Source organism: Nelusetta ayraudi, unplaced genomic scaffold (assembly GCF_046127955.1).
Source record: "Nelusetta ayraudi isolate G7.1 ecotype Tasmania unplaced genomic scaffold, CSIRO-AGI_Nayr_v1 ptg000031l, whole genome shotgun sequence".
Lineage (NCBI taxonomy): Eukaryota > Metazoa > Chordata > Actinopteri > Tetraodontiformes > Monacanthidae > Nelusetta > Nelusetta ayraudi.
The window spans coordinates 6,647,940-6,662,112 of NW_027466081.1; the positions used below are offsets into that span (position 1 = coordinate 6,647,940).

The 14,173-nt window shown below is 47.2% G+C and overlaps 3 protein-coding genes across 3 annotated transcripts; 1 reads left to right on the forward strand and 2 right to left on the reverse strand.

The window, feature by feature from the left end:
* Positions 1 to 5,396: 5,396 nt before the first annotated feature.
* Positions 5,397 to 7,416, reverse strand: kctd12.1 (potassium channel tetramerisation domain containing 12.1). Its single transcript, XM_076031123.1, has 2 exons — positions 7,307 to 7,416; positions 5,397 to 6,823 (listed from the first exon to the last, which is right to left on the reverse strand). Exon 2 carries the CDS (start codon positions 6,766 to 6,768, stop codon positions 5,902 to 5,904), a length of 867 nt encoding a protein of 288 aa, XP_075887238.1. The 5' UTR covers positions 6,769 to 6,823; positions 7,307 to 7,416; the 3' UTR covers positions 5,397 to 5,901.
* Positions 7,417 to 8,634: 1,218 nt separating this feature from the next.
* Positions 8,635 to 11,386, forward strand: acod1 (aconitate decarboxylase 1). The gene is made up of 5 exons (XM_076031157.1): positions 8,635 to 8,693; positions 8,771 to 8,932; positions 9,021 to 9,110; positions 9,203 to 9,402; positions 10,073 to 11,386. The coding sequence occupies exons 1-5, from the start codon at positions 8,676 to 8,678 to the stop codon at positions 11,031 to 11,033; spliced, it is 1,431 nt and encodes a 476-aa protein (XP_075887272.1). The 5' UTR covers positions 8,635 to 8,675; the 3' UTR covers positions 11,034 to 11,386.
* A 45-nt stretch (positions 11,387 to 11,431) lies between these two features.
* LOC142891527 (glutamine amidotransferase-like class 1 domain-containing protein 3, mitochondrial) lies at positions 11,432 to 13,728 on the reverse strand. Its single transcript, XM_076031161.1, has 4 exons — positions 13,504 to 13,728; positions 12,462 to 12,633; positions 12,052 to 12,250; positions 11,432 to 11,785 (listed from the first exon to the last, which is right to left on the reverse strand). The coding sequence occupies exons 1-4, from the start codon at positions 13,696 to 13,698 to the stop codon at positions 11,590 to 11,592; spliced, it is 762 nt and encodes a 253-aa protein (XP_075887276.1). The 5' UTR covers positions 13,699 to 13,728; the 3' UTR covers positions 11,432 to 11,589.
* Between the last annotated feature and the right edge of the window lie 445 nt (positions 13,729 to 14,173).

A 14,173-nucleotide genomic window follows, 5' to 3' on the forward strand; every position in this document is an offset into this window, starting at 1 on the left:
GTTTTGCAATTGAGGGTCACAAGCTATCCTCATTTGTTCTGATGGTAGCAGGAATAAAGAGTAAACCTGGTGGCACTTTTAAATGAACTAATTAACTTGCGTAACAAGCAGGCGCTGTTTGTATTACGGCCATAAAAGCCCATTTTCAGACAACATGTTTAGCCGAGCGAGAGGAGATTCCTCGGATCTGGGTTCGTACCGGTTGTGGTTCACCGTAGGGGTTTTTTAATTGTGCAAATCCAGTGGAAAACCGAGTGGACATCCTTCCGAATGGTTTCAGGGGGATCAATGAACTATGGGTAGTTTACTTTGCCTTAACTGGATTGTGCGTAAGCTGTTAATTACAGCAGTGGTAGCGGATGAAGGGGAGGCTGCACAGGAAAACTGAGCTGCTGAGGTTCTTGTCCATGTCTGTAATTTGAATTACTGGGGTTGTGTATTACACAGCTTCTAGGCAGACTTAATTGTATCCAGACTGTTGTTGAAAGTGCAATTTGGTGAAGATTTTTTATTCCCCCTTGTGCTTAGCCGAGGCTTAGCTGAGGCTGAGTTTTTGACTTATTTTCAACTTTTGCCCCTTTTTTTCAGTCATTATCTTTGCCGCTGGATCCTGTCATTGTGCCTCCTTAAACACCGAAAGGGAGCTCTGGTTGGGAAAAACCGAGCCAGATGCGGGAAACCTGAAACCAGAGCAAAGGCTCTGACTAACCGAATCTGGAGAACGGCGACCGCATTCGTGCAGACGTGGTGCTGTCATTACAGACTGGAGCTGACCTCACGGGCTGACTCAGAAATCTGAAAAGCCTCCCGGATTGGGTCAGAGAGGAGGCACCTCTCAGTATTCTGCATTGTGGCATATGTATCACTGTCGCGGGGAAGACTTTACGGCCCAAATACACTCGGATTCTAAAATGAGACGATAATGAGAAGGAAAAACAAACGGTAAAGTTGGGAGCAAAAGTTTGAAAAAAGCTGTACACAAAGAAACAGAAGAACAGAGAGTTGTTGCACGTTAACTCTTTTCTTGATCGTTTGCCTTTTATTAATCCACGTTTGGCACTGAGATCTAAACTTTACTTGTTAAAAAATAATTGCATATAGTCTTTCAGACAGTGGTTCTCAACTGGTGGAGTCTCAGGACCCACATTTTCTTTCCACACCATGAAGTCACGACCGAAATTTAATCCGCAGCTCTTAGATTTATTCCACAAAAATGAAAACACTGGCCCACTTTCCATCATGTCTCGTAAATTAATTATTGAAATTGTTTAATTGAGTTGGGTGTCCTGCAAAATGACTGCCTAACATTTTCTCTCTAAATATATATATATATTAAAATCCATTTAAAAAGGGAGGCGGGCTGGGGTACCACGAAGCTGCGACCCAATCAAAACAGCTCCACGAACTACTTTTGGGTCACGACCCACAAGTTGAGAAACGCTACTTTAAGAGACATAAAAACAGGGACAGGTGTAATTTTTAAAAACCTGGCCGCTGGAAGAGGTTGAGCTATTTAACTGCTGCACCAAGGAATCGGCAGCATCTCAGATCATGTGACCAGTTGGCCAGGTTCCTCCCTGATCCATCTGGATGCTGCTCATCAAAACAGTTGACGCCCGTTTGAAGAAGATGAATGAGAAGAGAAATCGTACAATCAAGACGAGCTCTGGTCACATTGCGGCGGCACGGTGAGGCCATGTGTGAGCGGCGCCGGTGCCGCTGCTTAGTGGAGTCGCAGCCATTCCAGCAGCTGCTCCTCTGACAATGACGCTGCCCTCAAGGCTCCACGTGACGACTGGTTTCTCACACCCAGGATTTCTCCTCTGCGTTTTGGCCATTTTTCTGTGTCATGCACAGGCAAACACGTGAACGTGTTCCGCAGACGCCCCCTGAAGTGTAGAAATAATAAATAGTGCGACAAAAAAAAAAAAAGAGTTTTTACTTTAACTTCAAAATCTACGACGTGCAAATTAGACGTATTATGCCGAGTTGAAGGCTCCATTGCGGGTCAATATAGCCTCGAAAATAGGATATTTAGCCCTCTGTTTACAGCCTCCTGCCAAAACCGCTTTATTGCACCTTCCATGTGTTTGGGAGGGGATGAAATCAAGGCAGTTTCAAGGACAAAACCATGGGGATCTCAGAGCTGGAGTGCATGGTGATTTCAGTGACCTCGAATGGGTTGGACTGAGATGACGTCACAAGGCACAGAACACATAGCAGTGGGCTGGCTGCGGTCCTTTCCTTCTTCCCTCCAATTTCCTGCCTTTATTAGCCGCTAAGAAATTCACAAAACGTAAACCGGAGTTATAAGGCAATATGACATTTTTATAATAATGAAGAATTATTAAAGTTCCAAGTTGAAGGGTGCTTTCGCACCACTGCTTTTCGCAGCCATCACGCCGTGACATTTTCCGCGTTGCTCTCCCGTCGTAAATCGTGTTTCCATTTCCGCTCGTCCCACTGAGAGCAAACTCTGCAACGTGCACGCAGCGGCAGAGGTCCACGCTGCCTCGGGGCTTCGCTGTCGCCACAAGCTTTTTCTAAAGTATCCCGCAAAAAAACACCAGCGTGGTGCAGCGCCCGTCTGCGAACCGGCTCGGGCGCGTGATGGAGTTCAAAAATGCATTTCGGAGTCGGGACGTCATTAGAATAATGAAGCGTGTGGTGAGGAGCTGCCGCTGTTGTGATGTGCTAATGAAACTCGTCTTTGATCTTAAAATAAGTCAGGAAGCCCAAAAGCATCGCGGACCCATGCTTGGAATATAAACAGTCTGCTGCGTGCCTCCGTGCCTGCACTGCAGTGGGGGGAAAGCCCAGATACGATACACGCAGCGTAGAGCGTACGAGGGGAGATAGCAGAGGGAAAAAGTGGCTGACTATCAAAAGCCCATTTTCTCCTGAACTTTGGGGCCATTTTCCCCCCTGACTCGCTTTAGCAAACTAACAGCTCCCATTTTCACTTTCTTATCATCGCTTCTGCGGAAAACCTGACAGCCAGTCGAAAAGAAGCCAAACGATTAATTTCAAGCTAATTATTCTTTCATTAACGACGCAAGCAGTGTGCGCAATTTGATATAAAACGGGCCGCTTATTCCATTATTTCCTCCAGATAATTGGTCGTGACACAGCATTTCTATTAATGTCATTAATTAAGTAATTAATGTGGGAATAATTCTGTTGGGTGCACAGGATGGTAAATCCACCGCCGCACCGACCGCAGTGAGGTGTGCGCGATCCGCGGGCGACATTTACACTCTGAGATTCTCACTTTGTGCAAAATTGCCAAAAGGAAGAGAAAAAAAAAGAAAAGAAAAAAAATCCCGTTGTTGCAATTTAGCAATGGCAACACGACTGCATGTGCCGCAGCAGATTGATTAGTCCAGTCGTGATAACGGCGGTCGGCGCTGCACAACCACGGGTGATTTCCCTTCTTCTTCTTCTTCTTCTTCTTCTTCTTCTTCTTCTTCTTCTTTTTCTTCTTCTTCTTCTTCTTTTTTTCCCCCTCCCACAGACTGTGTGAGTGGAGGCTGTGGACGGCTCTCGCTGCTCTGCACCGCGCAAGGACGTGGGTGTGAGTCAGTGATTGTACGTTGGCTGATATCTGTGACAGACTGGCGTCTGAGCCAGAGCGTCTCTCGGCTTTTGACTCAATTAACGGCCTCACGGAGAAGGATTTCTACTCCAAATGTGGAATATCCTGGGTTACGGAGTGTTCAGTGTTTCAAACGTTGACGTTATTGAAGTTTGAAAAGTAAGAGGACGTGCTACTGTTTACATTTTGTGTTTTAATTCACGGCTCATCCTGAATTGCCTCGGCGGATGAAAAATGTGTCAGCGTGCCGACTCAACTAAAGCAAACATGTGTCCATTCTGTTCAAACAGCCCCACAAGAAAACACTCCCAATGCTGAGCAAGCATGCATTTTGCATTGTAAAACGCTGAATGATCAAGCTGGAATCAGTTGGCTCATGGGCGGCAGCAATGCATTTGCAGGGACTAGTTACGCCAGCGAGAAGGAGGGAGTTTCCGTGGCAACAGATGAAGCTCAGGCAGCAGCGACTGGGAGGTATGTTGGAATCAATGGAATCGAAGTTTGTGCTTTTTTTTCTCTCATTAGGCCCAGACAATTATGAATTACAGCCCGACTGTTGTTTGTTTGCAGTGTAAAACCAATAATCCTCATTAAGAGCGGGTTCATTTAAAGGTCCCAAATTGACCCTTTTTTTTTTTTGTGACTGATGCTTTGATGGACACTGCGCACATTCGGACAGGGACAAAAACAAGGTGAGCTCAGAGGGCAGTGTGGTCACTAACCTGGTTGAGGCATATCTGTGACCTTTGTGACATCACAGAGGGTCTAATTCCCCAGTGGCCTTTTGAAGCACTTTCTGAAAAGTGGAGTAAACAAAAGAAAATCCGTTAAGGACCGACTTGTGGGGAGTTCACTGATAGGTCACTGACTCCAAACTCTGTTGAAATCACTGGCGAAATGAACTCTGCATTATACGGAACATTTAGCACCTGTCTCATATCGTCCACTAGTCAATTATCGCTTTCAGTTTCGCGTCAATGCGATTATTTCGAAAAAAGAAAAAAAAATTGTCTGTTGGCCTTGGGAGAAATGTTGGGTCCGCGCCCGAGCGGCACATTCCGGGACAGACTGCCGCGTTTAGCATATAAAACCTACGGCGGCCTTCTGCGAGGATGTTCGCGGAATGCTAATTGTGTCGCTATCATCCTGCTCTTGTAGCCGTAATCCCACCCCTGGCTACGATTTACAGGCCTTTTCCCAATGTCTGTTTTGAACGCACCCCAGAAAAACCAGGGGAGGTCGACCGCAAACACAGCAGTCCAACAATCCTGCCAGTTTCACTCACCAACAATCACCCGGAGTCCCCCGAGAGACTGGACCCTCCTGTCCGTGTGCAGCTGGACCCTTTCATTATTTACACTCCGATGATAATGACATTGTGTGTGTGTGTGTGTGTGTGTGTGTGTGTGTGTGTGTGTGTGTGTGTGTGTGTGTGTGTGTGTGTGTGTGTGTGTGCGCGCAGCTGCACTATTTGCATCCGCGCAGCGTGCGGCCTCCCGACGTGTGACAAAGCGGACCCACCCGTGATATTTCTGAGCTGGCTCGAGGTTTTGTTGTTGTTGTTGTGGTTGTTTTCTAGCTAGTGTGATTTAATAGCAGGGAAAAGCTTGAGGTACCGCCACAGGAAAGTTGTGGCGGTACCTCAAGCTTTTGCGGCCGGCGTTTGTGAAAGCCTGGGTGAGTGTGACGTGCCGGGCATCTCATGGGGGTGGTTCAGGCTGGAGGCAGACGAGCGCCTTGTCATTGTCACTGTGTTTTGTGCGTCTGCGTGTCAAGAAGGACGCGGGATGACCGAGAGGGATGCGAGCGGCAGAGAGATTTTATTGAACAGCTTGAACAGACGCGACGAACACAAAAGCAGATACACTCACAACGGCATCGCCGCACCGATGGGCTCGAGAGATGAAAGGAAACTTGGCCGAGCGAGTCATCAAGTAAAGTCTGGGGGTGGTGGTGGGGGGGGGGTTTGACAATGGCACAGAAACAGCTGACGGGGTCTCCCCCTCAGCTCACAGAGTCAGGAACACTGAGGTGAAGTTCTGGGGGTCAAGGGAGTCTTTTTTTTCTTTTTCTTTTTTAATTATTATTCCAAATGAAATTCTGCTCACTTTGACAAATCTATCAAACTTTTAAAACTCTGCTTTGAGAATAATAATATTAATAATCTGACTATTCTTAGCAACATTTCTTGGAGCCGCTGCTCCCCAATTCACATACTCTCATTTGAAGACATTCTCCTCTGCATCATTAAATGTCTATTCGTGGGTTTTTAACACACATAAACACTGCGCCTCGGGCTCGCCGTCTCACTCCCGGCAGAAGACGTATTCAGTGTAGCTGGTCCAGATTTTGTCCTCGCCGGGGTCGTTGCAGGTGTAGGCGCAGGTGCCCGTGGAGCTGCAGGCCACCATGTGGAAGCCCGAATCTGTCAGCTTGTCAAAAGCCTGCTCCAGGAAATTATATTTCAGATAGTACCGGGACGTGTATCTCTCCGGGGGCCGGTCGGGGTCCCTGCTCTCGTTCAGCGTCTCGCCGAACACCTCCTTGGCCAGGGACGTCTTGCCGCACACCGTGATGCGCGCAACCCGCCGGAATTTGGAGTCGCTCTGGATGTCCCTGCCCATGGTGTAGGAGCCGCGGTATCCCACCGTGATGTAGCCCGACTTTCTGGAGTCCAGGGACGGGGAGCGCACGGTGCCGGCGAGCGACGCGGCGCGCAAAGTCTCCGTGGGGCCGGTGGAGGCGCACTGCAGCGCGCCCTCCTCCGTGTCGCTGTGGCTGATCTCCTCGCTGATGGAGTTGTCCTTGCTCACGCGCGGGCTGAGCCGCTTGGCCATGTCCCGCAGCTGGAAGAAGTCGGCCTCCCGCTGCAGCCGACTCTTCTCCGGGAAGTAGTCCGGCAGCACCAGGTTGAGGTCGCGCAGGTAGTCGAGGATGTAGCGGAAGAGGAAGCCGTCCCTGTCCAGGAAGAAGCGCCCCTTGCTGTCCCTGGGCAGCTCCCGCGGGGACTTCTTGCTGAACATGGTCCACAGCAGCGAGTCGGGCACGGCCACCAGAGTTTTGTGCCTGGTGACGTACACCTGGCCGCCGACGTTCAGCTCGACGATCTCCGAGAACGGCGAGCCCGAGTCGCCGCAGCCGGACGCGGCGCGTTCAGTGTCGGCCAGTGCCATCCTCACTTCTCCGCTCTCCTCTCTCCTCTCCGAGCCGCTGCACCAGGTGCCGGGTCTGGGGAGCGCACGGTGACGGCGCCTTGTTTATGAAGCCTGGGCTGGACACGTGTGCGAGGCTGCGTGCGCGCGAGAGAGACCGTCGGTGTGTGTGTGTGTGTGTGTGTGTGTGTGTGTGTGCGCGCGCCAAGGGGGTTGACTGCTAAACAACCACATTTGGTCCAGTGTGTGTGTGTGTGTGTGTGTGTGTGTGTGTGTGTGTGTGTGTGTGTGTGTGAAAACGGCACAGTCTAGTTCAGCGTCGCTTTTAATAGGCGCAAACCGTATTTTTTTTTTATTATTATTTGTGTGAGTTATCCCAATTTTTTCTCTCACTTTGAACGTAAGTAGCACGAGTGACATTTCTACGGTGGCCGAGAGGTGCCAGCGTGACATTCAGATATTTAACCGCGCAAATAACGCACAAATCAAAAAAGATTTGCTGGCACGGACGGCTGAAAGTCAACAAGTGGAGGAAAGATATGAGAAGAGTGACACCTACCGCAAGTTGGGTGGAATTGCAGGCGTCAATCCCGTGAGCGAAGAGTACTGCGCCTTGGTGCAGAGAAGGTTGTGGTGCCATCCTGTGCAGTTCGCATGTTGTCCTTGTGTCTGCGATGGTTCTCGAGTACCACGCCTCAATCTGATACGATTAAAGCCGATTTTAGCGGTTTTAAACAGGGCTCTCTTTTTTTTTTAGCCAGTGGGAAAGGAGTTTCGGGGTTTCATAGTCTGAAGACAGGTTTATCGGGCGAATTCCTAATTGTTCACAGTGTGTGTGTCTCTGGCAACAGCTGGGATCTGCTGCTGCAACCAAGATGGATAAAAAGCACGTCTACATTTCAACTGTGGTATTTTTAGGTTGAATGTTACGGAGGTCTCATCAAAGGACAGATTAACAAGAAGTATTCACATAATAATAATAATAATAATAATAATAATAATAATAATAATAATAATAATAATAATAATAATACTAGTATTTTTTTTTACATAGATACATACAACTTTGAAGTTAGAACTGGTGCTTTTCAGAGGTTGTTTTTTTTTTTTTTTTACACTTACACTTTTACAATCTACCAAAATGCATTGGTTACCAGCTACGATTTTGTTTTTGTTTTCTTTTGCATAGGGTTTGAACACACACACACATAAACACAGTGCAAGCAAATTAAGGCCTGGATTTTTTGGGGGGAACTCCTTTGCAGATGTGCACACTGGGATGCCACAGCTTTCTGAACATGTATGTATCTTTTTTTTTTCCTTAACATGTGACTATCATGAGTCAAATCAGTTTCCTGATTTTGTCCAACGCTCGGCGAATAGAAGGAACTGAGGGGTCATTTGCCTCAAAGAGAAACTGAGCGTGAAAGCCAGCAGTCGACGCCTTGTTCCAGCCACAGGAGCTACACTGAGCGAGGCCCTACAGTTTATTCTGGCTATCTTGGGCATTTGAAGTTACACGTGTTATGATGACAATGTATAGCCTGTTGTTTTATTGCATTTGTTTTATTTTTGTAAAAGTGCCCTCGAGAATGTGGCTGTTGGATATTCATTTAAGTCAACGATAAATAATAAAGCTAAGGTATTGAAACTATAATTTGACTGATGCACCCGTGGGCCTCGACACACCAAGTGAAAACACAACACAAGGTCAAAGACCGTTATTTTTATATACATTCTGTGTTTTCCCAGCTGACACTCACCCCCAGTGCTCTCACTTCTCGGTACCCCGACAGTCGCACGGAGTGATTGTGAAACTTCCAATTCCCCATTGCACAACAATTTTGCCATTTCGGAAATTTTGTCAAACCACACCTCCAGACGCATATAAAGTCCAACCAAATTTCACTCGCAAACGCCGTCCAGCCATGGCAATGCTTCGCAAGGTATGGGTCTGTGAAGTGTTTGTGTTGCAGATCTTACTTTTCTATCCCAACTCAAGGCTCCGTTTCATTCTCCGCAGGGAATCACGGAGAGCTTTGGCGCCGCCATCCATGCCCTGAACGCCTCTCACCTGACAGATGGCGTGATCTACAGGAGCAAAAGGATGATGCTGGACACCCTGGGTGTGGGACTGCTGGGAACCAGGACGGATGTCTTCAACAAGGCCATGCAGTACAGTCAGGTAGTGGTGCTGAAGATTAATCATTTCTCACTTAATGTAAAAGTATTTATGCTCAGCAGATGTATCTCGTTGCTGTTCTGTTCTGCAGATGTTTGCGTCCCAGGAGAGGAGCAGCGTTTGGGGGAACCCACAGGTGGCGCTGCCTCCTTATTACGCTGCCTTTGTCAACGGCATCGCGGTGAGCTCGCTCGAAAGATGCGTCGCGTGGAGGAAGAAGAAAAACGCATTTAAAACCGCAGTGCTTAACGATGTGGTCGCATGGTGTTGCAGGTGCATTCCATGGACTTTGACGACACCTGGCACCCTGCCACTCATCCCTCTGGGGCCCTGCTGCCGGCTCTGCTGGCCCTGGCCGAGTCGCTGCCCAGGAGGCCCTCCGGTCTGGACCTGCTGCTGGCCTTCAATGTGGGCATCGAGGTGCAGGGCCGACTGCTGAGGTTCTCCAGAGAGGCTTACAACATCCCAGAGAGGTATTTCAAAAAAAATCAAAATCCTACTGTTCTAGATTAGTTTTCAGATGTCTGGTTTCATATTTAATCTGTGGCCTAAAATCATTTATCACAGTTTAACAGATTGGGTGCTATGTGGTTGGATTTGGGTTTTCTGTAAATTTGTTGAGGGGGATTGAAAAGCCATGGAAAATATTTTGACTTTAATTGATTCATTAATTGATTTAAAGGTCCAATGTGTAAAATTTGGCTTGATTTATGATTTTTATAATGGTAAAAGCTTAACATACTGCCCATAAATACATTCAGAAAAGCGTATCCTCACAGTACAATAAAGGTTATTTGGTTTTGAAGCGGTCCTGGCCTTTAAGGAAGCCCACCTGACAGTGCCCTAAGTAAACAATTAATTTTCAAACAATATTAATTTGTTAATCCAGTTTCAATACAGACTGTAAAAAGAGCTATTTAAAAAAAAATACACTTGTAGAGGGCAATCAGTTTGCAGGCATAAAAAGTATGTATTCTAAGTGAAAAGGCTCCATTCTAAGGATTTGACTTTTGCTACTACGTTCATGTTGCACAGTATGAGAGCAGACAACAGACAACAGCAAAGCTGCTGTTAATAGCATTGCAGTGTTGATCTCAACGGTTCTGTTCTCCCCTCCATCTCTCCCTCCCCGGCCTCTGTTAGGTTCCACCCTCCCAGTGTTGTCGGGGTGATGGGCAGCGCCGCTGCCTCTGCTAAGCTCCTGGCTCTGCCTCCCGCCCAGTGCAGCCACGCTCTGGCTATCGCCGCCTCCTCCGCGGGGGCTCCCCTGGCCAACGCCGCCACCCAGACCAAACCCCTCCACGTGGGCAACGCCGCCCGCAGAGGCCTGGAGGCGGCCCGGCTGGCCCAGCTGGGTCTGGAGGGCAACCCGGCCATCCTGGATCTGGACCGGGGCTTCGGCGTTTACTACAAGGATTACAGCCCCGCCGCGATGGCCGACTGCAGCTCCGGCGACTTCAGGTGGATGCTGGAGGACCAGGCCGTGGCCGTCAAGCGAATCCCCGCCCACCTGGGGATGCACTGGGTGGTGGACGCGGCACTGGCGGCCCGAGCCAAGCTGGAGGGCGGCGAGGTGAACTTTGACCTGGGTCGAATCAGGAAGCTCACGCTGCGGGTGCCTCAGTCCAAGTACATCGACTGTCCCTTCCCCGCAACGGAGCACCAGGCCAGGCACTCGTTCCAGTTCAACGCCTGCTCGGCGCTGCTGGACAACAAAGTGGCCGTCACCTCGTACAGCAAGGCCAACATGGGCCGACCCGCCCTCAAGGAGCTCCTGTCCAAAGTGACGGTGGAGACCCCCGAGGGGAACCAGGCTAGCTTCGACAAGATGTACTGCGAGGTGGAGGTGGAGACGGAGCAGGGCAGCACGTACCTGGCCAGGTGCGACACCTTTTACGGCCACTGGAGGAGGCCGCTGAGTCAAGAGGACCTGGTGGACAAGTTCTGCACCAACGCCTCCACAGTGTTGTGCACGGAGGGGGTGGAGGGCGTGGTCGATGCGGTGGAGAACATGGAGAGACTGAGACAGAGCTCCACCTTGACCTCCTACCTGACCATGACCAGCAGCCTGCAGCAGCACTTTTACCGCTCGAGGATTTTTTAATGATACATACTTTTATCATTTTTTCTGTTTTATCGTATATTATTGTTGTTGGTCTCGTCTCGTCTTTGTACACAAAATTGTAATTATATTTTATTATTGCTATAAGGTGGAGGCTTCAAATAAGCCCACCGTGGTTTTTGCCTCCCCATGCACTGTTACATGATTATGTTATGTATACTCTTTCCTAATTGTGCAAAATAAATTAAATTAAAAATTAGAAAATAACATAATTTGTATTTTAACTTTCATAGCAGGCAGGAGGAGCCCTGTTAGAATCAAGTCTACTGTTTTGGTGTATGAAATATCTTGATGTAAATATTAACATACAAAAATTAAACCTCCTGTTTTTCATATATATTTTTTATTGAATTTTTCCAACAATTCCATTATCACTTTAGAAAATAATCAGATTTACACAACAGTCTACCGTATTAGCCAAGATGGAGATTTACACCATGCAGTGAACTTGTTATTGCTATGTAGATTAGAGGAGTATCAGGAAACACTTCTGATCAGGGAGTCATTATCAACTTTTTGCGACATTCTTTTCAGAGGATTAAGCCATTTTCAGGACGCCCTGCACCATTGTTCCGATTCCGTCGAAGATCTCGTGTATGGGAGTGTTGCACATGAAGGCGCTGGTGGTCACCAGCTTGTTCTTCTCGTCCACGTGGCTCTCGCCGACGCTCTTGCTCACGTGCTTGCAGTCCAACTGGTTGATAGCTGCGGCAGTGTCAGCGGTGTCGGGGTACCTGAGACATTGCCATGCAAAAGATCATTTTAAATTGACAAAATGTTTTACTGCAATTAAACTGTTTGTTTAAATGTTTTGTCATTACATGGTGCATCAGAACCAACATTTCAACATTAAATCTTATTTTAACAGTCGGATTATTTTTAGCTGAAAATATCACTTCTCCTTCTTCTGTCTGGTTAGATCAAGGTTTCTTCCTTTTTAGGAAGCTGTGGCATTTAAAACCAATTTGATTTCTGCGGTTCGCAGCGCCGTTCGACTCACTTGTCGTCGCCCTCGATGCCGACGGTGACCTCGCAGCCAGGAAACACCTTGGCGGCCAGGACGGGGGCAATGCAGCAGAGGCCGATGGGTTTGCCCTCGGTGTGGAAGGCCTGCAGCGCCGCCTTCACCTCATCATTGACCGTGCAGTCCTTCCCCTGCACTGCCCACGTGCACAGGTTCTTTGCTGCCCCGAAACCACCTACAAGACACAGCAAAAACAAACATTCAGACCAAAGAGGATGAGATAGATTTAAGATTAGTAGAAGTTAACACATTGGGATTTGAGAAGCCGGGTGAAAGTCGAATCTAACAAAAAGGCTTATTGACAGTGAAAGTCAAAATGTGTTATAAAAGATATTCAAGTATAATGAAATTAACCCTGGCCTAAGGTTACTGGGTGTTTGTCAGACCTGGGAAAATCACTGCATCGTGGTCTTTGACGCTGAGTTTGGACAGGTCCTGGATGTTTCCACGGGCCAGTCTGGCACTTTCCACCAACACGTTTCTCTTCTCCTCAGCCGGCGCTCCGGCCAGGTGATTGATCACATGCATCTGGTCGATGTTGGGTGCAAACATGTTCACCTGCAGGAGTACAATGTGTGTCGGTATCACATGAGAGCAGAATAAAACAGCCACAATGATGCATAAGACAGATGAAACAGTTTACTTGGATTTCTGACATTTTGCCAAATATCTTCTGTCTTTATAAACCTTTGCCAAAATACTGCCCTGAACCAGTTATACCCTCATATATTGATTGAACTTTTGTGCCACTATTTTTGTACATGAAAGGAAGGAAAAAAAAAGAAGAAGTGGTGCAGGTCAGAGGAAGTGTGTCTTATTTGTTCAGTGGATAAATAACATAAATGATGAGGCTTGGTTCCAATGCAGGAAGAAGCAAAAGTTTCTCTCACACAAACATATACAGAGGGAGAGACAGAAAATAGAGATAAATACAAAAAAAAAAATTTTTTTAGATTATTATTCTTGTTGTTGTTTTCAAAAAGGTCAATGTCATTTTTAACCAGTATATATTTATGCAGAATTTAAATGGAGACAAGGAGAGATATCCTACCGTAAGTAAGTTACTGAAATAAAATAAACATTACTTTCTTTTTTCACAGTTATTTGTTGTTGTTGTTTTTAATGTAGTTAAAAAGTCCATTGCAGTTTAAGTGGGTAATGCCACAAAAGACCATGCCATGTTTAGGAAACTGTCAAATACTCTTGACAAGATGACGCAGACGTCAATGTAATGACAGACCCTTGGATTACGCAGCGGCTTCTGGAAGCACTGTTGCATTCCCAACCTCAAGCCAACTGCAATACATACATATTTTACCCATCAGGCCAAACGTTTAAATTATAAGGACACACTCCTCTGCCAGCGCACGCACTCCATCAAGTGCAGTGCGCAGTGAACAGCACTTGTGCGTCGCAACGAGAACTCACACTTGCACCTCCTCTGCTCAAGTGCACCAGAACAGCGGAGGCTTCGTGGATCTCGCTGCCGTCATAGACGCCGCAGCCCGCCAACACCACCGCCACTCGCTTCCCCATCTGCTGGCTGTAGTAACTTTGGTTCACCGCCCGCACTGTCTTCACGGTCAGCACTCTACGACTACCTTGCAGCAAGAGGGTAAGCATGGCGACCCAACAGCAGCTGAGAGGACGTCTGAGTCTTCTTCGACTGGCTTAAACAACGCCGGCTTCGGCCCACGGCGCCACCCTGTGGATAGGCACGAACATGACATCAAATGGATTTGATTCGAGGAAATACTAAAAGATATAGACAAAAATAATCTGTAGATTTAAAAATGTATTCAAAGAAAAAAATATTTAATTACATTATATTATTCAGATAGATAAAAGGCAATTTGCTGATTTAAATAAAACCGAAACGGCTGCAGCGGCGAAAGAGCTGCAGCGCCACCCCGTGGAAAGACCTGAGCATATCACGAATTAGATTCACGTAAACATGCTAAATTACCTTAATACATAATCTACACTATTCGAAAAAAATTATAATAAATTAAATTTGTGTTGAATGACCAAAATATTGTAATAAGTTTTTAAGCCTCTTTTATATTTTCTTTGAAAAATAACTCCCCCCACCAAATAA